At 37.2% G+C, this 25514-nt stretch overlaps 1 protein-coding gene across 2 annotated transcripts in view; it reads right to left on the minus strand.

Annotated features, from left to right (window-relative positions):
* Positions 1-4582: 4582 nt before the first annotated feature.
* The window catches only part of LOC136875806 (prostamide/prostaglandin F synthase), a 73178-nt gene continuing 52246 nt past the window's right edge, over positions 4583-25514 (minus strand). For both annotated transcript variants that reach the window (XM_067149409.2, XM_067149408.2), the window contains exon 4: positions 4583-14003. In XM_067149409.2, the coding sequence (XP_067005510.2) occupies positions 13719-14003 (285 nt within the window). In that variant the 3' untranslated portion in view covers positions 4583-13718. The remainder of the gene's footprint in view (positions 14004-25514) is intronic.

The following is a 25514-nucleotide window of genomic DNA, read 5'->3' on the forward strand; positions in this document are numbered from 1 at the left end:
AATGTTATTGTCGTTCTTCTTGGATGATCTGGAGTCCTTGGCCTGTAGTACCTTACTGAAATGTGATCTCCAAGTTTCCATTGTCATGTGCCTTGGGAATTTTGGTTGCCTTGCTTGCAGAACCCTATAGGGATTTTGTTCCGCTCTTATCAATTTAATTTCAGTTATATGCTGGGACGCTTCCTTGGCTTCTTTAATCATCTTTTAAAGCCTCCTTAGTGTTGAGTATGTTTGTACGTTTGTTTGAAATCTGGTCTCGCTAACTAAAGCATCTAATGCATTCCTCCTTGCCTGGTAGCAAGCAGCACTGAACCAGGGTTTAGCCCTACGTTCGATCATTCTGTTACCTTTGAGTTTTGCAGCATATTTTCTATGATATGTACTGCTTCATTCAGATTTCCCAAATGTATCCTCTCTTAAGAGATCTGGTGTTCTTGCTAATTCATCAGCTAGGAGGGAGCAATCAACCATCCTCGAATTAGTCTTGTCGCGAGTGTAAAACACCATCGTATCCTCTGTCTGATGGTCGTCTCTACTCGTAAGTGCTTCCTGACAATTATGTCTTCAAGAACCATCTTTCTTGAGATTGAGACCATGTTTGAGAAGACGAGGTCGATTGTGCTGCTCCCGTTATATGAGAAGTGTTTTCTTCTCTGGATCATTAAGAAGGTTCAAACTCTAGGAAATGTAGAATGAGTTGTCTTAGTAGTCTTATCTATTCTACAGTTCAGATCACCAGTCATTCCTCTATCATGATACTTTCATGGGTGTCTGGTGGGAAGTATACACCAATTATGGTGCACATTCAGAGATGCCAACTTTCAAGAAAGGCAATTCGTAACGCAACCGTTCGGTTAAGGGGGGGGGGGGGGGGGGTTGAATTTTTTAAATAGATTTTACTAACATCTTGGTGGAATGATGAAGTGAGAGCAGCCTGTAAACGTAAAAAGGCTCATCAGAAATGGCTCCAAACAAGGGCCGAGGCAGACAGGGATTTGTACGTAGATGAAAGAGCGAAACAAATAGTTGTTGAATCCAAAACGAAGTCGAGGGAAGATTTTGGCAGTAACCTGGAAAGGCTAGGTCAAGCAGCAGGGAAACCTTTCTGGACAGTAATAAAGAATCTTAGGAAGGTAGGGGAAAAAAAAAAAGAACAATGTTTTGAGTAATTCAGGTGAACTCATAATAGATTCCAGGGAATCACTGGAGAGGTGGAGGGAATATTTTGAACATCTTCTCAATGTAAAAGGAAATCATTCTTGTGGTGTTGCAAACAGCCAAGCTCATGGGGACGAGGAAAATGTTGGTGAAATTATGCTTGAGGAAGTGGAAAGGATAGTAAATAAACTCCATTGTCATAAGGCAGCAGGAATAGATGAAATTAGACCTGAAATGGTGAAGTATAGTGGGAAGGCAGGAATGAAATGGCTTCATAGAAGTAAAATTAGCGTGGAGTGTTGGTAAGGTACTTTCAGATTGGACAAAAGCAGTAATTGCACCTATCTATAAGCAAGGGAACAGGAAGGATTGCAACAACTATCGAGGTATCTCATTGATTAGTATACCAGGCAAAGTATTCACTGGCATCTTGGAAGGGAGGGTGCGATCAGTCGTTGAGAGGAAGTTGGATGAAACCCAGTATGGTTTCAGACCACAGAGAGGCTGTCAGGATCAGATTTTCAGTACGCGCCAGGTAATTGAAAAATGCTACGAGAGGAATAGGCAGTTGTGTTTATGTTTCGTAGATCTAGAGAAAGCATATGACAGGGTACCGAGGGAAAAGATGTTCACTATACTGGGGGACTATGGAATTAAAGGTAGATTATTAAAATAAATCAAAGCCATTTAAGTTGACAATTGGGCTTCAGTGAGAATTAATGGTAGAATGAGTTCTTGGTTCAGGGTTCTTACAGGAGTTAGACAAGGCTGTAATCTTTCACCTTTGCTGTTCGTAATTGACATGGATCATCTGCTGAAAGGTATAAAATGGCAGAGAGGATTCAGTTAGGTGGAAATGTAGTAAGCAGTTTGGCCTATGCTGACGACTTGGTCTTAATGGCAGACTGTGCCGAAAGCCTGCAGTCTAATATCTTGGAACTTGAAAATATGTGCAATGAGTATGGTATGAAAATTAGCCTCTCGAAGACTAAATTGATGTTAGTAGGTAAGAAATTCAACGGAGTTTAATGTCAGATTGGTGATACAAAGCTAGAACAGGTCAATAATTTCAAGTATTTAAGTTGTGTGTTCTCCCAGGATGGTAATATAGTGAGATTGAATCAAGGTGTAGTAAAGCTAATGCAGTGAGCTCGCAGTTGCGATCGGCAGTATTCTGTAAGAGGGAAGTCAGCTCCCAGACAAAACTATCTTTACATAGGTCTGTTTTCAGACCAACTTTGCTTTACGGGAGCAAAAGCTGGGTGGTCCCAGGATATCTTATTCATAAGTTAGAAGTAACAGACAAAAGTAGCAAGAATGATTGCTGGCACAAACAGGTGGGAACAATGGCAGGGGGTATTCAGAATGAGGAGGTAAAGGTTAATTTTGGAGAAGGATGAAGCTGTATGCATAAACTGGCTCGGTGGTGGGGTCATGTGAGGCAAATGGTGGAGGATAGGTTACCTAGGAGAATAGACTCTGCAATGGAGGGTAAGAGAAGTAGAGGGAGACCAAGACGACGATGTTTAGACTCGGTTTCTAACGATTTAAAGATAAGAGGTATAGAACTAAATGAGGCAACAACACTAGTTGTAAATCGAGGATTGTGGCGACGTTTAGTAAATTCTCAGAGGCTTGCAGACTGAACGCTGAAAGGCATAACAGTCTATAATGATAATGTATGTATGTATGTATATGTATGTATGCATGCATGCATGTTACTAACTTACATATCCTTGAAAAATCAATGAACAACATACAGTTCAACCAGATATTCAAAGACTGTCATATAGGGAGTGTATGATTCTTACCTGCTAAAGGAACAGGTGATCTGCAGAACATATCTGACTGGAGGTTGAAGGATCATTTCTTTTGTTGAGTACTGTAGTTGCTGTTTGGTAAACGAACACTGGTGACGTGAGTTTCCTTTTGATACCGTGTGCATCCTCTGCACTAACAGAGCACTTAACAGTTCAGTGTTCATATTAGTACGAAACTGTCTTGTCCTTCCTCACCATCCGCACCTGAAAAATCGCGGCTACATACACTACAAAACTCGTGTGAATGAGATTTTGAGGAACGCAGTAATCAGGGCTGTTCCTTCGAGTATTCCTCCCTAAAATTTTGAACTATTTTTGGTTTATTACTTCTGTCACTAATCACGGTAACGTCACCACACTTATTTTCCTGCACAGGAAATCGCTTCATTATTTCAAACATTTCGCATTTTGTAACACACGATTAGCATACATCTTAGAAGAGCCATGTATGTAAATTTGGCAACCAAAATGGCAATAATATTTCTTTAACAGTCACACACACACACACACACACACACACACACACACACACACACACACACACACACACACACACACACACACACACACACACACACACACACACACACACACACACACACACACACACACACACACACACACACACACACACACACACACACACACACACACACACACACACACACAGTATCCACAATGAAACTGAGTTTGTCACCACTTTGCTGTCAAAACAAAGACAAAAGAACTCTCATACTTGCATGGAAGTCATGTGATGAACAAAGACAACAACTCTGCAAGATATACCACTTCACAGGTGCCTTTATTTCTGGTACTGGAAGCACACACTGCGTTCGGCGTGTGAAAACGCCAAATATTCTTGAAGGACAGGAAAGGGGTAAAAAATTATTACTGAAAAATCTGAAAATAATATTCTGAGAATTCAAGCTGTAATGGCATTTCTTGTGTATTCTTTTGAACACTTCATACACTTAGATTTTAAAATCAACCAAAAATCGTAATTTGTGGTGTGTGATTCGTAAAGGCGTAATTGTGATGGGTAATTCATAATTATTACGATTGAATTGTAATAGTTGGCATGTCTGCACATTGTAGGTTTTACAACTAAAACGTTGTCATTTTTAATGAATCAGTTCAGAAGGTGATAGACCTGGACTTATGAAGTATGAAATACCTCCTTTTGGGCGCCCTTTCAGCCCCTGCGTTGCTAGTACATGGACCGTGTACTGATCTGGTGGAGTCCGTTCATCTGGTAAAAAGGTTTCTAATACGACTGATATCATACGTATCCAACAGAACTTGACTTGAGTTATAAGTAGTCCTATATTCCAAGATGGAGCTTCTTGTACGGTGTACAATTCCTATCACTCTTCTCTCTCAGTATGTTATTAGTCCAAATTTTGTAGTGACCTACATATGGTATTCCAAGTGAACATTTAGTCATGAATTTATGCATATGTCTATACCATGGCCATTAACTGCATTAAATTAAATTAATAAATTAAGAGTATCCTCTTGAGAATTAAATCAGCTTTTAGACCTTTCATAGTTTTACTAATAATATTACATAACCAGGGATTGTCAATCAATAATCAAAGCAAGACTTTGAAAAAGACGAGCATATTTCATAATTTTATTTAGATAGAGAGCCTAAAACAAACCATTCACCTGCATTAACTAATGACAAAATTTATCTAAAATATAAATGTAAAAAATGCAACTTTTACAAAATTCAGTCTTTAAGCAACATTTAAAGTCACATTGTTTAACTTCAGAAATACAAATATTTAAATGCAGTATGTAACAGTCTTTCGAAATATAGACTAGCATAAATATAATTGAAAACTGACATGGTAACCACCTAACAAAACCATATTGGACAGTAGTCATTTACAGTATTTTCAGAGAACTACAGAATTAAGTGCCATTTTTCGTACATTGCATTACAAGGTATCCCTGATTTCACATAAGATGATGATACACGTTTATCTTACAAGTTAAATGAACACAGAAATTGAGCAATATTCAACAATGTCTCCACAGCATCACCTTTCAGCAATACATGTCTGGAGCAAACAACACTGCACAGTAAGGGGAAAAAAGGGGGAACAAGACAGGAACGTAAATAGTCAAAATTGGTTAGCTCTTAACTTCAGAAATACAAATATTTAAATGCAATATGTAACAATCTTTCCAAATATAGACTAGCATAAATATAATTGAAAACTGACATGCTAACAACCTAACAAAACCATATTGGACAGTAGTCATTTACAGTACTTTCACAGAACTACAGAATTAACTGCCATTATTTTTTTAATACATTTCATTAGAAGAATTCTAATTATATAATTATGTAAATTGTATTTGAAGTTAAGAGAAGCCAAGTAAACATAGAACTGTTTAGAGAATGTAGAACAGTTTTCCGGGTAGTATTATTAATGGAAGAAATGAAATTAACCCTGAAATTAATAATAGACTAAGTAAAGGTAGAACATTTTATCAAGTCAGAGCTTTTATGGGATGAAAAGTACCCAAGAGAACAAAATTAACCTTATATAAATAGTATTTCATACCAACTGTAACATACGGACTAGAAACACTGGCAACTAATAAGATCCAAGCAGTAGAAATGAAAATTTTAAGAACATCGGTTAAAACAACAAGAGATAGAATTCAAAATATTAAAATCAGAGAAGAGCTAAATATAGAACCGTTAGTACAGAAAGCAAGATTGACATGGTTCAGACACAAAAAAAAGAATAGTAAAGGAACGGGTAGCAAGAAGGGAATTGAAAAGACTAGTTGGAAGACCGAGAAGATGGATGGATCAGATTTGGAAGGACATTAGAGAAGCTGGATTGGATGTGGTGGAAGTAATGGAGCAGGAAAAGTCTAAGGACAGAAAGGAGTGGAGGCTTGTTAACCACACCCGGGCGACTGGAGTGGGACATCGATGATGGTTAGCTGGATTTTGATACAGGCTGATGTAAGTAAGTATGGAGGTACATCACATTTAAAATACTGTAGTCCTCGACTTATTTTTTAAGTGTTCTCATGCCTTAACATTTACTTTCTATTTTCTGTCAAATTTATTCCATGGATCATAATCATTTCCCTTTATCCAGCTGTAGCCGGATAGGGGCAAATAAGGTTCCTCTCCACTCTTTCCACGACTCCAACACTGTGTCCCAGTCCAGGTTTCTTTCTATAAAACTGCCTTGGATTGCGTGTCGTCCATGGCTTCTCCTTCCTTGCATTTCCATCACCCTTTTTGGCATTCTTTTATCACTCATTCGCTTTGTGTGCCCAAACTATCTTAGTCGGCTCTTCTCTATTCTACCGTTCCATTTTTTTCACTCCAAATTCTTCCTGGATTTTCTCATTCCTTATTTTGTCTCTTCTACTCCTCTGTATCAGATTCCTCAAGAACTTCATTTCAGCTGCCTGTATTTGACTCTCATCCTAAGTTATGGGTAAGTAATACATGTTTCTTACACTATCACAGAAACAGCTTCGATCTTTAATTCTCTTACTAATCTCTAGCATTCTCCATTACTTCACTCACCTTTCCCTTCTTTCTGCCCGCTAGTCATAACAATAGTTTTACTATTTTCTCCCCAAATCACAATATCATCTGCAAATAACATGTTCATTTCTCTTCCTCCATATGTTGCTTTTGCTGTTCTTGCAAAGTCATCCATTACTACTGTAAACAGGATTGGCAACAGAACACTTCCCTGTCACAGCCCACCAGTTACTTTGAACTAACTTGTCCTGCCAACTTGTGTTTGCATGCAAGTACAACATTTCTTGTACATTACCTCGATCATTTTTATTAATCCCTGCCCAATTCCTTTTTGCACCAGACTCTCTGAAACTTTAGTCCTGGGGACACTGTCATATGCCTTTTCAATGTCAATGAATGTCATCACCATATTTTTCCCAAACTCCCATTGCTTTTCCATTAGTTTTCAATGAAAATGGGCTCTATTGTTGAACTTCCACTTCTGAAACTAAACTGATATTCCTGCATCTCATTTTCAACTCTCAACCTTATCCTACTTTCCAGTATCCTCTCCATCATCTTAGCAACATGGGATATCAGTGTAATTCCCCTGTAGGTCAAAACTTTCTGATCGCCTTTCTTAAAAATTGGGATGATTATTCCTTTTTTGCCATTCCTTAGGGACCTCATTCTCCCAGACAATCCTGAGAACTCAGGCCTACAGCTCCAGCTGCCTTGATCATCTCCACTGAAATTGGATCTTTTCCAGCAGTTTTTCCATTCTGCATCTTTCTTACTGCCATTTCAATTTCATTCATTGTAATTTCTTTAACCATTTCTTCATCAACTAATTGCCTTTCCTGGTCATCCATTGAATGACTCAGTTATGTTCAGCAACTTCTAAAAATACTCCATCTATTATTTCTTCTGGCTTTGTTAATATTATGCCACCTTCATCCTTCACAAATCTGGTGTTTACTTGTTCTCTCTTTTTGTTTCTTAAGATACCATACAGTAATTTCTTGCTGCCCTGCATATCATCTCTCAATTTGTGTGTGAATAAGGCCCACCATTTTCTCTCTTCTTCCTCCACTACTTGGTCAAATTCTTTGCCTCCACATATTTTCTTCTACTTTCTTCAGTCTTAGGTTTATTTGGTGTTTGTGTGTGCATGGTTTTAGAAATGGAGGGAGAGCGTCAGTACAAGAGCCATGTCTAAAAGACGTAAATTTCATAATGATTGATCTGTATTGAACTGTGATTGCAATAGTATTTAAATATTTTATTATTAAGGTCCACCTTTTTAATACAAACTATACAATATCTCACGTTACATTTACGTTCAAGGACTAGTTTCGACCTAAGTCATCAGCCTTAAAGCAAATCACACAAATATATCTTAGAAAATAAACAATGTATAGACACAAAAGTCTTAAAAAAAAACCCACCATGTGCACAACCCGTAGAATTGAAGTTAAGACTGGTTACATAAAATAAATTCTGCCAAACGTTCAAGCAATTTAATATACAGTGCAGTGTCTATGACATATAAAAATAATATATACATACCATGTATGAATTAAGGTATTACCCAGCCAGCGAATTGTTGCGGGTGGCGGAAATCTGAACTAATACGCTCCACCCAGCCACACGCCTGCGATAGAAGTGCAGTTGTCGCCAGCGAAACTTCATCTCATGTCGTGTGAGTGAATGATTCGTGCTGGGTCATGCATTGTGCGTTGTAGATTAGTGAACCCGTGTACATAAGTACGTACGTTCGTACGTGAAAACAGTTAATAGACTATTGTTCGTTGAGCAGTGGAGTAGATGTACTTTAACATAATAGTACATAGTACGAATAATAATAATAATAATAATAATAATAATAATGGAAACTTCGAAACAGGAAAAGGGGAAATGGACTCATTCCGCGGAGAAGAAAACGATATACAATGTCGTGCAGTTTTCTAAGCAAGAGAAAAAAGTAATTATACCTCTTCAAAAAGCAATTTTAAGGGCGGCACATGATTGGCAAGTCCGAAAAAACCGTAAGAAATATTTTGAAAGACATTGAAAAGGCGGAGCAAACCGGCGAAAAGGTTACAATACCATGGAAAAAAAAAAAAAAAACAACACGGTCTGGGAAAAAAAAAGATTTCTATTGATGACTGATATAATGCAATAAATTCAGTACCGGTTTCGACCCCTATGGGGTCATCCTCAGCTGACACACATTAAATTGGTTTCAAAACCATCACATGTAAGACATTACACCTTCATACAACTGACCCAATTAAACCAAACATTAAAAAGTTGCTTATTAAAATAGCAAATGGATCTTTTTTCTTTGGCTTAAAAAGTACTTGTTATGTGAGGCATATCACCTCATTGTGCCTAATCTATTGAACATCAAATTAAGTTTACACTTGTTTACACTAGTGTTTGTAAAATTGTTACGTATTTACAGCATTCATCGTATCGTAGGTATGAAGGGGCGTTGCCTACGAACGGAAGGGGGCAATTTTGAAGTAGCATAATCTGTGAATTGAAATAAGTGAACATGGCACCGTGCTGTGTAGTGTAATCCACAGGAACCTGAAGTTTTGAGCATATAATATCAAAAAATACAACGGTTTTATATTCCGAACATTTGAATATGACCGAGGAGTCGTTATATACCAAGGAAAAAGAACTAAGTGTGAAGACTGATCATGACTTTCCTCCACTTCGTAAGCCCGACGTCCTCATTGGTGATAACTTAAAGATTCTCTCGTACCTTCATGAACCAGCTGTTCTGTACAGCCTTCAAGCAGGCTTTTTACAAAAGAACCTTATCTACAACACAAAAGAAGCCCCCACGCTATCACCAGAACAAATGTACATTGGCTAACATCGACATAATTTAAACCTTACTTCAAGATGCACGGCATATCAAATGAAATTCAGTTCATAATAGGCACTATTTAACTTAATAATGGCACAGACAATTCTTCACAACATCTGTATATCAAGATAACTTCTTCACCTGCATACTAGCAGTGGTCAAAAATTGGAACGAATGAAAAACAATTATAAGCCTCAACTTTAGCATATATACACCGTGTACTTACCATTACAAGTACAATGCAGCAATAACAAACAGTACAAAGTAGAACAAAAAATTGGACCCATTTCATTTGTTTTTACCATTTCATCCATTTTTAACCGGCCTGTTACATCGGGTCTAAAAACTTTTTATGTATACATATATTTTTAAAGACGAATGCTGTAAATATGTAACAATTTTACAAACACTAGTGTAAACAAGTGTAAACTTCATTTGATGTTCAATAGATTTGGCACAATGAGGTGCTATGCCTCGCATAACAAGTACTTTTTAGGCCAAAGAAAAAAGATCCATTTGCTATTTTAATAAGCAACTTTTTAATGTTTGCTTTAATTGGGTCAGTTGTATGAAGGTGTAAGGTCTTACATGTGATGGTTTTGAAACCAATTTAATGTGTGTCAGCTGAGGATGACCCCATTGGGGTCGAAACCGGTACTGAATTTATTGCATTATAGTAAATATTGTATTGATAAGGTGGAGGCTTCTAAATTATTTTTATGTTGTAGTAGCAATCAATACGGAAATGAAGCTAATAGATTATGACTTTGATAAATGTCGTATTCGTAGAAAATTCCTAAGAGTATTATGAACAAAAATTCCTACACTGCAGAAACTGCTTGTATTTGTGAAACATGAAATACAGTTTAAGAGAGGAAAGGAAACTTTCCAGAAAATTGTAAAGGAAATGGGGTTTTATTTCTGGAAGTGTAAAAATAAACGAACTATCCTCGAGGAAAGGTCAGACGTTGCTAGACGTGCGGACTATTTACGTGCTATAAGAAATAACGCGAAGGGTCCAAATAAACCAGTAGTGTACACGGATGAAACGTGGGTTCATACACACTACACTGTAAAAATATGTTGGCAACATGAAGACGTCGCAGGGGTTATGACGAATCACAGTCCAGGACAACGAGCTATTGTCGTCCATGTGCGAGGGAGCAAATTTAATTTATGATTAAAAATCAAAATCACAAGATTACCATAATGAAATGAATAGCTGCAATAATTATCAGAAATGGGTAGAAGACAAACTTATTCCAAATATTCCACCCGAGAGCATAGTTGTTATCGATAACGCGCCCTATCATACTGCGTAAGTCAATAAAGCCCCCACTACTGCATCTCGTAAGGCTGAAATGGTAGACTGGCTTACTCAGCATAACATATATTGTGATCCCACTTGGAGGCGAGATGAACTTTTGAAACTTATAACACGTAATAAGCCAAAACCGGCATATAGAGTGGATACAATGTTAGAACATAAGGGATTTACTGTCTTAAGGCTCCCTCCATACCATTGTGACCTTAATCCAATTGAACTTATTTGGAATTTGTTAAAACAAAATATTGCTGCTAAAAATGTCTCTGCTATTAGCTTAAAAACCCTAAAGGAACTGACCAACACTTCTTTACGTGAAATCACTCAACAGGACTGGGCAAAAGCTTGCGAAAAAGTACGAACAGCTGAGGAAAGTTATTGGTACAGGGATGGGTTAATGGAGGAAACCATAGAAAATATCATAAATGTTGGCCTTGACAGTGACGATGGTGATGAAAATACAAATGAAAATGAGTGTCGTGACAACACTGAACAAAGTGATATGGATACTGATACTGCAAGTGAACCTGGTACGGACAATAGTGAGACCGACACAGCTGATGAAGAACCTGGTATCTATCCTTTGTGTGCAGGACCATCATCGTCTAGTACAATGTAACTTCAAGCAGGTTAGTGGTACTGTTCTCATTTTATGACTGTACATGCGTTCCCCCTCTTGCCTCTCTCCCGTCTGCGGCAGCCATACCGTGGGGAGCTGATGTAATGTATACACAACAGCAGCGCTCTATGTCTAGCGGTAACAATTCCCTGGTGGAGTAGTAAGTTTCAAGAGATGCACTGCGTACGTTAAAAAGTTGGTATTTGATATTCTTAAAATGCTGGTTAAGGATCCTGCATAGAAGTTGAATTAAGGCTGGCTCCTTAAATATGCTGCTTTCTATTCAAAGTTCAACTGAGCCAAAACTGTCTTCAGACGATTGCCTAAGTACTGTGAATAGAACAAAATTGTATTCCTGCATCTCTCAGCCCCGCCTTGATCCTCTTTCTTTCCGCTTCCCTTCCTCCCCGCACCTCCTCCTCAAGGCTTCAGTAAAACCTCATCCACTCCACTCCTCAGTCACGCTTCATATCCAGCTTCGCACAACACGTTGCAGCACAAGGTGAATCCCATACAACACATGTCATTTAATTATATTCTTACCCCTAATGTAACTATCTTAGCTCTCATTTATCCAGGTCAACTGTACAGTCCGCACTGAACTGCGAAATCCAACCACCTACTAACATATTTAGACCTCTATGCGCAACAATCATCTTTCAAGATACTTAAAACAGAAGAGCCTTTCTAACATGATGCACTGCATTAATGTATACTGAAAATTTGAATATTTTGAGAAGACAGCTTAACTTCAGCTCAGTTGAACTCTGAATGAATAGAAAGCAGCATATTTAAGGAGCCAGCCTTAATTGAACTATGCATCATCCTCAACCAACATTTTATGAATCTCTATCAAATAGGAACTTAATGTAGTGCAGCGCATCTCTTGAACCTTACCTTACTTCATACATGGTATGTATTTATCATCTTTATGTCACTGACACTGCACTGTGTCTTAAATTGCTTGAACTTACAACAGAATTTATTTTATGTAACCAGACTTTACTTCAATTTTATGAGTTGTGCATACTGTTTTGTAAGACCGTTGAGTTTATAAATTGTTTATTTTCTTCCATATATTTGTGCAATTTGCTTTAAGGCTGACGATGACCAACAGATCAAAACTAGTCCTTGAATGTAAATGTAATGTGAAACATTGTACAGTTTGTATTGAAAAGGTGGACCTTAATAATAAAATATTTAAATATTATAGCTATATTCATAAAGGCCACTTAGTCCTGTTAAACACCCGGATGCATTCAAAGAGGTGTCTTCAAACATCATAAAGAGCAACGATGGGCCAAGTTTAAAGAAAAGATTTAGGTCTCCATTACCAGGCCAACCACAGAAATTCATCAGGTTGGCTGAAAGTGGTGTTTGCAAAATGTCCCCAGATTTTCCATAAAAATATCCAAAATTCCAGTCAGTAAGACCAGAACAAGGAAAATGGGGTACCCTACTCGCGAAGAACAGGAAGAAATGAAAAACTATCAAATAAAGGCTAATCCAATAAAAGAAAATTTTCACCCTCCCCAACTTTGCAAGGAGAGTAGAAAAGAAACCTGCTACAAAAGTCGAGCCCTTTAAATTGACTGAATATGTACAGAAGGAATTGCCAGTGGAGCCACTGTTGAAGTTTTCTGCAAACGCTGTTCCTAGAGGAAAAGCCCCAGCCATTAAAAAAGTAAAGATGAAAGTCTCAGTTCTTCAGGAGAGAGTTGGAGGCAACTTAGCTGTAAATGATGAAACTGGTCGCTGTAGTCTATTGCCATCTCATAACTGTGACTTCACCTGAGCTTTTCTCTCGAGGAGAGAGAAAAAATAAGGCTGAGAAGGAGGAAACGGAGGAAGGAAAAAAACCAACAGATACTGGAACGAGAGAAAAAGGTGAGAGAATTTCATGCCCAGCCACTTCCAAATTTGTAAAAGATACCACATGTTTCTTGCTCACCTGGTGCTTCCACCTGTGTTGCAGATCCTAGTTGTTCAAAGGTCCAAGAGGAAAAAAGAGGAGAAGCAGTAGAAACATCTACAATAAGAAAGGCTACTTTACTTTTAATGTGAATGAAATAAAACTTCTATCAAAAATATTTTTTACATGGGAGGAAAATTAAGGAAAATAAAGTTTAAATCTTTAAATTTTTTTAAATCTTCCCCTGGCACTGAGCATAATCATTCCATGAATAATACACTTAAAAAGGAAAATATCTCTGCACGAAGATTAACGAGAGGAGATTCTTGTTTCCAAGTATATTCCTAAAAACCCTCATGCCAACATTTTCTTCTGGAAAAAACCAAGGCACTAATTCTTTAAGTTTACAAAAACCATTATATACAATTAGGATTCTTTACCATGTATATTATGCATACAAAGGGGAATAGCCAGGAATTCTCAGCTGAGATGGTTAGGTCTCTGTTTTAACTTCTTCTTTGGCTGGTACAGAGCAAGTATCCTCTGTACATTTAGGTTCTTCTTCATTCACCCCATTGACAACTGGACTGTTTTCTTCCTTTGGTGCAAGATGTTGAATACCAAGAGCTTCGAAGAATTTTATGTTTGGAAGATGTTCAGCAGGACGTTCCTGTTTGAAATTAAGAAGGACCTCCTTTCCTCCAGCTGAAACCACAAGCGCTCCTCCAACCTGCACCTTGTCACCCCTCATGTCGCCACCAACTTTTAACTGCCTTCCCTGCAAAATGAATCAAATTATTTGTAATGTTAGTCTCCAACAACATCAAGCAACTCAAACCCCACGAAAATACCCTTCAAGTAGCAGCAGTTACTTCTGAAGCTTAAGTCAGGTAAGAGTAAAGAAGAGAAAACCCTTGATTATACATGTCATCACTGAAAGAATAGTTAAAATTAAAATGGTTCAAAATAATTTAAGGATTTAGTACATATGGTTCTGGAAGGAACTACGCCTCTACTCTTAACTAGTAATCAAAATTATGCCTTTTGCTTAGATGTTCCCTGCGTCTTATCGGCCCACAGGTGACCTGATGCTGCTTTTAGTTATCAGTTCAGGTCACCAGTGACCTGACGAATTTGACTTTAGTTAGACCCTACTGTGAAATCCAAAACAATGCCTGAGCACTTGTGTGCCTTATCGCTGTGGAGATATTCCAATATATTCACATCTGCGACAGTTTTCAGATTAGAAAAAGTGTGTGACCCAGAAATGACCCCGGAAGTAGTAAATGTTAGTTTCTCATTCATTGATATGTTTTTTGGGAACTTAATGCTTATGTTAATTATTTTCATATTATGCTTAGTAAAAAAATTATATCACAAAAGGCTAGGCTGTACGTAGGATCATCAACAGATACTTAAGAGAAATCACCGTCACTGTCATAACTGTTCGAAATAATGACCAATTTGTCTGGGATGAAGTGCAGTCCTAAACCTCTTTTCCATGCCACCGATGGAGGAATAGGTTACACGAGATACAATCTGCCACCTGAAGGCAGCAACATTCAACGTAACCGCGCAAGTGATTCCTGCATAAAAATATAGGGTAGATAATCCAAACACAGGGTGACCTGAAGCTATATGAATGGAACTTTCCTTCGGGTCACCGTTGGGCAGATCGAAACCAGCAGTATACATCGAACCTTTACTTCAATAGGAACACTGTTGCCATTAGATATCAGAAATCTGTAACTAGGACGTAGTTACTCCACAATTTTGGGAAGTTCTCTCCGACGGATAAGAGTAACATGCTTCGGGACACATGGTGACCCAAACCGCAAGGAGCATGTTAAGCAATACATCGGCACTTCGTAAGGTTTTCGGTTATCTTTATCTGTCTACTTGTTAACTCGCCACTTGTTGATTTGCGAAAATGAATTTATTGTTTAACAACCTATTCAATACATTATAGCCTTATATAATTAGGATTTTATCCTTATTACCTTATAAAATGTGAGACATGTTTCGCCTTTCATTGAAGGCATCTTCAGTTATTGTACCTCCTCAAGGTTAAATCAGGCACTTGCTTTATAATTAAAATATAATTAGAAAAATTTAATATTAACATACTTAAAATAGCAGTCTAAAGAAAACTAAATAACAATTTTTGTTATTGTGAATAACAACCATATCAGCCGTTGGCTGTTGATTAATATTTGTGACAAAGGTACATAGTACATACAATGCTTAGTAGCACGGTCTGTTTTGGATGTTTTAATTACAATTTTTTGGATTGTTAGGAAAAACATTCCAGCAATATGAGAATGTTAACTCCTATGCACCCGTAAGTGGACTGATATGCCAGGGTGCAAGATCGCATATTTGAGATGTTTGTGACATGTTGGCTTTTTCTGGAAACATTTATGCTTGATATCTGTTCTTGGTGTCTCAAAGTGTCAGAGTGCTCTCGTATGCTTCTTTGGCAAAGAGAATTGATTAAAATATCGATCGAGAAATTTGTATTCTGTTGTTGACAAGATGTCTGAGAAGGAAGTTGCTTTCTCCCACGATATGCTCAGGAATAGCGAAATTCAAAGCTTACTTTATGTTTTAGGCTCTGGTTTCAGCAGTGATAGTGAGGAAGAAGTTATTAGTGATCCTGTGCATGAATGAACACTAGATCTTTCGCGTAGTAATATTGTACGACGTGAAATGCCGAATGGACTTCCTCCCACCCCTCAAGATCCGATTAAGACTGCCGGATTTGAACCTATGATCTTGGTACCTGGATGCGAATACTTTACCACTAATCCTTAATAATATACTGATTGAGACATACGGCTGCAAGTTCTCATCTGCTGCCTCATCACTGGTTTCCCATTAGTTACTTATTTCCAAATCAGGCACGTTAGGTTCGTGTCGTACAATTAAGGCCATACCACACCAAAGAACTTCTGAGGTAAGATAAGTGAAAAAAATTTAAGTTTTCAAAAGGATTTTTTTATGCGTTATATTTCTGTATTGTCCTGTTTTTTGTGTCATGAGCAATAGCGTGGAATTTCTCAATAATATAAAACGGGTCCCGTGATAATATGTGCAGTCAATCACCCACCATACTGTTTTAACCGAAAGCTTGCAACACCAAAGTTGCATACTGAAAAGTTGGCGGATTCCTATCAATGTCGGAGCAAAGGGTGGGTGGGTGCATATGGGTTAATTGAGACCTTATTCAGAAGTAAAGTCGTAAAAATTGAAAAACTATCTGGTTCAAGTCTTTGGTTCAATAAGTAAATAATGATTTAACATTTGGCGTAAACAGACAACTTGATTGGAGTATCTTGACTTAAAATAAGCCTTCATTAATCTTGTTAGTGAAGTTGCAAGTAGCACAGCATGATGGTGTTGGTGCGTGCTGGATGCTAGCATGTTGATCAAAAGGGACATTAATTTGTGATGGATGGTGTGAATGCCAAGCGTGTGTAGACCGACTAATTGAGAAAATTCATTATTAAACTTATTGTTCACAAGAAATGAGCTAAGCAGTAAAGATCAGTAAATGTTAATATCACTTAACCCTTAGACCACTAAGATGTTATTTGTGTTTGTGTTGAGTGTTGTCGAACCAATGAAGGTGACTCGGTTCCTACTTCTCGTATTGTATCCATGAGGTCGTAGTGGAGGGGGAAGCACAGCTATGGGCTTGCTGTCCACGCACAGAGGAAAGTTGATGGAAATAGGGGAGGTAGAGGGGAGGGGCGTGCTGTCGTTGGGAGTGTTAGCTGACCTGGTATTAGAGATCTAAAAAAAAGTTATTGTCTTGAAAATTAATTTTTTTTGTAGAATAGGAATTTGATCATAAAGGGGGCTTTTTATATCTATTATATCCATTCATGTTTTTGTCTTTATTGAAGTGTTGGTCCAAGAAGATGTATAGATTTTCATATTTGGTCATTGGTCTGCCTTTCTAGATTCTTTTTATGATTTTCGAGTCCCGTTCTATTGTGGTGAAAGGGTGACCAGTATCCCTTATGTGGATACTCACCGCGTTAAAGTGTTCTAAACATATCTAGTTTGGAAGCAGCGTCCAGTTTGATATGCGGAAAATTACGTTCTGAACAATTGAGTCTATAGATTCCTGAGCCTGTGTAGCGGTTATTTACATTGACAGTGTTTTGATTAAAAAATTTGTTTTGATTTGTGTTCCGCGTTTTGAAAGCGATATTGACTTTTTTTTAGGGGGTTGGCTATCTGCAAACTTTAGGTTATTGGGTTTTATTGGGGAAAGTTGTGTTAGTTTTACTTTGTTAATAATTTTATTAATCATGCCGGTATTGAAGCCATTGAATTTGGCTATTTCTTTTATGTAATTTAGTTCTTTTTTCAAATGATTTGCCAAAAAGCAAATGTTTAAAGCTCTATATATTAAACTGTAATATGAAGCTTGTTTATGGGAGTTGGGTGTGATGAATTATTTGTTAGCTGAGTGAAGGAAGGTTTTCTGTAGATATGAAAGTAGAATTTATTATCCATTCGTGTGATACTTATGTCTGAAAAATTAATCGAGCTGTTATTTTCGTCTTCCTTTGTGAATTTTATATTATTATTCAAAGTGTTTGAAAATGTGAGGATGTTATCTCTGCTATTGCATTGCTTGTCAATTACTGCTAATGTGTCGTCGACATAACAGAGACATGGATGAAGCCCATTAATGTTTTTTATTACTTTTGGTGTTCTAAGTTGTCAATATAGATGTTTGCTAAAATTCCTGAAATAGGGTCACCCATCGCTAAACCTTTTTGGTGGTATATTTTGTTGTTAAATGTGAAATAATTATTGTTTAATACGAACGTTAATAATTTAACAAATTCTTCAATTTTGTTTAGTCCACTATGTTTAGAAAGGTTGTTTTTATGATTTTGATGGTTTCAGTGACTGGGATGTTCGGATACATGTTAGTGATTTGGGTATCAGAGTAAATTTATTTAAAGTTTCGCATGAGGCAATTGAGATTTTAATGGGGTTTTTGTTATTGAATTTGAAATTTTTTAAAGAAAATAATGTAGAAATCTTGAAGTTTTGTATTGTGACCTTATCGGTCATGTACATATTTATTTATTAATTATTTGGCAGTGAAAAACCTTTGTAAAGCTCCCTCGTACTTGTTACAAAAAGTTGCATTAGGTTGCACATGCTTACACAACCTTTGTAACCTGCTAAACACCACTCCGTCTTAACTAAAAGGATACACAGATAGAGAGGGAAGAAAATTTCAAGCCAGAAAAATCGATAATGATACCGTCACCCGTTGAAAAAATGGCCGAACACGATGTTGCCAGCTCGCGAATCGCATTATTATGATGAGATTTTGAGACATGCATAATATTTAATATGGGAAACCTCGGGATGTTATATGATTTAATTATAGACATCTGCCAAAATTCTAATTCTTTATAATATATTAACGTGTGGAAGAATACACAATCGTTGCATTATATAACACGCTAAGCGTCCCTTGTACGCAGCACCCTCATGGAAGACATTGTTGGGGCATTATTTTGATAATTAATTTTGAATAAATGGCCGAACATTTCAGGTTCCGCACATAACCAGACTACTTAAGAATCGTCACATGTTTGAGTGTATTACCGATGTCATACGACACGTGGAACTATTAATTAAAAAAAGTAGTGGGGACTATCTACTGTCTCTTGCATGGAAGGGGGAAAGTTTATAAAAGGAATCGCGACGATGACAACAGTATCCATTTCACGCGAAGGATCCAAAGCAGAACCACGGTTTGATGGTGTTCTGATCTATTTAGTGTTTCAGACTGTAAATGTACAGTTTATATCTTCGAGAATATTGTAATTGTCTACAAACAATAGTATTTAAAACAGGTTGAAGTTATGTGATCGCAAGAACGGTATAATTGTAACTTTTTAAATGAAGCAACAAGTCTTAATCTCATAAAAACTGTTATAAGTGTAGAAGATAACCATTGGAATATGAACGTGCTCAGCGGGAGTAACAACGGACATGAACCCGTGACCAACGTCAACACCATGGAAGCTTAAAAGGAAAGAATGAGGGTCTTACCCGGGACCCGAACCTTGGATTGTTACGACATGATAAGTACTAAAATGAAATAATTTTTTAATAAATGCGCGGTCATTCATTATGCAGATCAAGTAAATTAGGTTAGACATGTAAATTGCATGTATTTTTTTTTTAATTAGAAAGAGAACTTGTGAGTGGTCTTCATATTCATTTATGTTCATTTCATGGAATTTATAGTCTACTCCATGGGCTTAAATATATATATAATTAACATAATGCATGTATTTGACGTGATGATAAAATATTAGTTAGTCAGAGTGCTTAGATTAGGTAAATGTAATAGATAGTGGATTTGTTTTTGGCACTGAGCCAAGCCGTAATTTTGTATAATTTATTTACGTGATATCCAAGCTTATGATAATGCAGGGTGATTATGCTTGTAAAAATGGATTATCGACTGTTAACATTAGGATAGCAAGGCACTCTTATTTTCATGTAATTCGCATGATATATTTGTAGATGGCTGTATTAATTATATGCGTAACTTGTGACATGCCTAGACATCGAACAGACGCCTTCCTATTGAGATTAGCGTTTTCCTTTAATGTCGAATAATTTCCCTTTCTAGATATGAGAATAACCTTATGGATATGTTTAAAATCCATATTTGATTTTAAAATGTAGGAAAAACCTAGGCTGTATTCTGTAATCGGATGGAATCGAAGCTGGTTATTCTGAGTTGATGGATGTGAATATGAGACAATGAACAGTGGATTGATATTGTATTATATAATTGTGGCAGGACAGTGAATTTATAAGCCAGTGGAGCTTTGGAAATATGATATGAGAATATATAATGAAATAAGATTATTTAACAAATATGTGTTCCAAGGGAAACGATTTGCTTTCACCTTGAGATGTTGAAAGGATATTTCTGCCACACCGGGCCATTATTAGCGAGGGCTTTGACGTCCGGATATTTACGACCTCAGGGGAGAGCGAAAAGGGCTTGGCTCTTGTAGAGGGTTACCGTATGCTGTATTGTTCGAGCTATTCCACTTAGAATGAAAGCAGTGCGACACCGATTGTTTAAAGGGTTCTTTGACTTTTTCATGTATGATCTTATAATAATATTTAACTAACTGGAACGCCAGTATTATCATTTATTTGTTGACCATATGATTAATTAAGAAAGGCAGTTTTTTTAGTCCCGTTTGTCGATGCTATCTTGGATATCATCGGTTCGAGTTCTGAGGCAACCATGGATTTTTGTTGTCACATTTTTTTTTATATACAGCCAATTGCATGTGTATATTGTTATTGATTATTTTCATATTGTGTACATATTTTCCTTTTTTATACATTCTTTTAGTCTTGTTTCACTCTATGTGGATGAGGGTTCGATTTCTGGACCCGACATCAGTCATTTTATTTTGATTAGGATTATATCGACTAGCATTCATTTATTCTTTGTTTATTTTTGTAATATAATTAATTTAGCTAGGTGACCACTTCAAGTTATCTTCTATTTATTTTGTTGTATAAATAATTGCTTCTTCTGATAGTGAAGAAAGTTCGTAATGATAACCGTCGCATTTATAAGGATATTTCTGATTTTTTTATTTGAAAAGTATGTTATACAAATTATGATGTAATATTTATCATCATGTCGGGAAGAAGAAAGAAGTAAAGGAGAAATAAATTTTTTTTTGACACTTTACAATTTGTATTTAGTCCGTTGGACATTGCATATTCAACATTGATATACTATAAATATTCAGGATCAACCTTTAATTAATTTGATTTATCAAGGCTCAATAAATAGCTATTTTAACTTTTGTCTGCCTGTCATTTTGCTGAATAACATTGTATCCCAGGTTTCCTTCCGTTCTTTTATGCCTTTAAGCTAGTTATGTGTTATTTTCTTTGATCTTCTGCCGCGAACGCACCATGGCCTTGGGAGGTCGGTGGTTTGATTCTTTGGAACGGAAGGGTGCAGTAGACCCTTGCACGGTCGGAAGAGCATTTGCTCACCCATCATTCTGAAATATTTTTGTTCCTTCCTGATGAGGTGGCATTTGATTCTAGACTAAAAAGGTCCCTTTCCATCAGGCGCTTTGGCGTATGGTGCTATATGGCGGTATCCCGACTTTTTAGGGATTATCATGCAGTCATTTGGTTCTATGCGGCAAATGGCGTGGGGTGGAAAGGTTACAGTATGTTGCAACTGCCCCTACTGTTGATAATTGGCCGGATAGGGATGTCTTTTGTGGGTTTTGGGTAAGGCTTTGGTGGTGGGTAACCTTGGATTCATACCGATTAGTTTATTATTTTCTTGGTCATTGAAATATGAGAAACCACGGAAAACTATCTTCAGGGCTGGCGACAGTGGGGTTTGAACTCTAGAGCTCTAGAGGTGCCAACCTTTGAAGTGGGTTATCAATAATCCCGTTTTTAACTCTCGCACCCACCCACAAAACGTTGACGAGACAAATCCAAAGAACCCCGTTTGCCCTTTGCAACAGCAATCTATTCTAAAGTACCGGTATATCCTATTACACAATAAAATTCGCTCATTACCTGTTCTGTGATTTAAAAAAAATTATTTATAACTTGTTTCGCACCTAGCAGCTACTTCTCAGCATAGGTTTTCCTGAAACATACTTTACCCCGAGATGACATTAACGTCTTCAGAACCATAAGCGATTCCAGTGTAGATGTAATTAATGTAGGCCTGAATCCTGTCTGATTTTTCCTAACGATGAAAACACTTACTGTGGGACAGTTACCGTGAGGTACACTTAATACCCCAAATACAACATTACTTATGCTTTTATACTTAATATGTCCACTTTTATTTTTAAGCTCTGCAATGTTGCCCTAGTTGACATCAAAGTTAGTTCCATGTACAAAATATTAAGGGAAAGTATCACACTGGTAAACTGCAAATTCCTCTTCAAGTTTGTCATGTTCACTTTCCTTGACCAGACTTTGGAATCTTCGAACAAAATATTCAAGTGATGAATAGGAAACCTTCATTCTGAGAGAAATGTCTTACAACTTCAGCATGATGAAGAAATAAATATAAAACTCTTATAGAATTATTACAGTCATTATCCTTCAAATATGCCCTGCCTTTTGCTCCAATTACCAAGTCTGCATTGGCTTTCTGGTGTATCCCCCTCTTGAATTCAACACCCAAAAGGGAGGTAGATTCTGGCTGAACAAATCTGACAAATAGGTCAATTAAATGACCAGTACATTTCCTCCTAAGAAGATGTATGCCTGGAACATCTTGTTGCAGAAATAAATTGAGTTAAAGATAAGAAGTGTACTCTGAAGTAGGTAGCAAAACAGTTTTGTGTGTGGGTCTTGTAAGAAATATTTTACAGTTTCAAACTCCTTTTTATGGTGTGTCCCACTACAAAACATGAGTGACAAAGCTTCTCACTGCTCAAGAATTTTTAAGAGACTGAAGAAAGAGAGCCAATGCATACCGACATTTCAAAATTTTGTGACCCTCTGTGCCACAAACAGCCTGATATACTTTCAATGTGTTTTGCCTTCTAGAACTCTCAAAATAGTAATATAACTGAACCAAAAAGTTCTCTACACTGACTGCTAATTGGGCTGCTTTTTGTGCACATGTGTATGAGATGACATGAACAACCCAGGAAATAAACAGAACAAATTTGGCAACACCTTTATTTGCCCCTATCATTGTGTATGCATTGTCAGATGAAAAAGAAATGCAATTTTCCCATGGAATGACTAAGACAATTCACTATCATACCTGCCAACTTTCAAAAAGAGAAATCCAGAAGATCCTAAAGCAGAAAATTTTCAACACCACGTACATGCGTCGCAAAGTCTTGAGACAAAATTAAAAAGGCTGGCTAGGGTAGGAGGGGTGGGAGATTATAAACAATACAAATACAAGTCAAATATATGTTATGATCACCCCTGAAATTAAATACGTGCACAAAGTTACATCTTAACGAGTGCTCATCTGTTTCCACTTAACACTGGGAAAACTTTCCGTGATTGTATAAAACAAGGAAATTAAGCAGAATATGCCTCCCTAAAAGACTGATAATATTTCTTAGTCAAACTCATTACAAACACCACTATACTAAATCGCTTACAAATTCGTCACACAATTCCTAGAGTTTCGGAACTACCGCCAATGTTACTCACACCCCACACACAAATGAAGCCTTTTAGCTGCTACAAAGCAAGACACAGTTACTAAAGTTGTTATATACACATACATATAAGTTCACGGATTTCTTTTCTTGAAAATCACAGCCTGCTACTTGTTTGGGGACGTTCCAGTGAATGAAGTACGATAGCAGTTGAGGTCGAACAGGTGACAAAAGCACGGTGATAATCGATGTGATTATCAATACATTTGCCAGTCAAATTTCAAACACGGCATCTCTTATTACCAGCTACTATCGAAAGTCAAACATACCCGATTTGACCGCAGAAAACGAAACCAAGCGCGGATATTCAAAATCTGTACAATAACGTTCATCTGTATAACCGTAAAACACACTCAAAATCAGAACATTTTATGGAAAAGCCAGAATACTTGGCAGGTATGCACTATTAATAACAGAAAATTCCCTCGCCTGTGTTGTCAGTAATCTGTAACAATGACGTTAGAAGAGTCAATATTTGACCTCTCTGAATATTAAAGAGACAACTATAGGATAAAGTTTAACTGCATTTGAACCCATACTACAAAGAAAAAGGAGTTATTTGCAAAAGTTCACTTATTTCCTTTCTTGCCTCAGATGCCGTGTATTGAACTAAAGCAGAGGTTTAGTTTTTGCACAACCATATTTCTGAGATACTTTAGAGTTTGGGAACATTGATCAAAATAAATTTCCAGCGTGATCTGAAACTGATAACGGAAAATTATGCTTCAAAAGAAATGATGTGAACAGCAATTCGGCATTTGTCACTGCAGTTTCATTACTTTTTACAAAGAACGATGAAACAGACTGGTTTTGTAATTTTTATTCACCGTATGTGTGACGTTTCATGCGTTCTATGTCTTTTCTGCAATCTCATCCATCATGAGCCACAGAGATAACACATGAACACACATTGCAGAATACGTGGTTTTCACTAACGTGATTGAAGTAGGCATGGCCATTCTTTTGTGTAACCGTCTCGATATTTCTGCAAGATTGCTGTCTTCTTAGAAGATGCAAATTGACAATTGCTCTGCTTCATTTTACAAAACCAATCACTTCTTTTCAAATCAACGACTAGGATAATTAGAATTGGAACGTGCTAAATATACCACTCACGTCTATGTACACAAAGAAACGAACGTGCGCACTGGAAAACAGCAGAGCAAGGAGTAGAGCCTACTTCATGGATGACTTGAGCCATTCTAGCTAAGAGACAAGCGTATATGTACCTGGCCGTGATTTCACAACGCTCGCGGGAAACAAAAGGAAGCGACGACCAACTAACCAGGAAATAAGTTTAGTTGCCAACTTACAAACATTGAAACGAGGAGGATTTACCAGTAATGCTCTAAGGGACTGAACATTTTTTTCACTTCTTTCCTTTTTTCATAGAAATTAATTTTTATCATGATAATGTTGCTTTTCTGTAATTTCCTCTTTGTGCATATGCCGTAATTGCGAAGTGAAATCCGTAATCATTACAGACAATCCCTAATAATGTAGTTGGGCCTCTGAAGCTCACAGCTGCACGACCAACTTGCCTGGTAAATTGTTCGTTAACCCACACTGAGCAAGTATTCGAGTAATACTGCATCATATAAACTCATGATCAGTTACACCAAAACATATGGGAATAGGGCAGCGGGCCGCCAAGTACTCAGTGTCCAAATGCAACGACGCTACTGCAGTAACAGAAGTGCACTCGAAGCGACCAACAAGTCTCGCAAAGCATTTCGCGGACCAAAAAGCGGGAAGTTTCCTCAAGTTCAGGAGGATCTGCTTAAACATATGATTTTGTTACGGAACATTTGATATGCCGTTTCTCGTGATGCTGTATTTTAAAGGACGAGAAACGAGTGCACATGGAATCAGTGTCTCCGGTTTGAAGGTTAGCTGCGGCTGGATAAATCATTTTATGAAGAGAAGTGGATTCTTTGACGAAATATAACATTATGCCAAAAATGCTGAATGATTTCAACCTAAAAGCAATTGATTTTCATCGCTTTGTAATTGAGAAGCGTAAAGTGAAG

This window comes from Anabrus simplex, chromosome 6 (assembly GCF_040414725.1).
Source record: "Anabrus simplex isolate iqAnaSimp1 chromosome 6, ASM4041472v1, whole genome shotgun sequence".
In the NCBI taxonomy this organism is placed as follows: domain Eukaryota; kingdom Metazoa; phylum Arthropoda; class Insecta; order Orthoptera; family Tettigoniidae; genus Anabrus; species Anabrus simplex.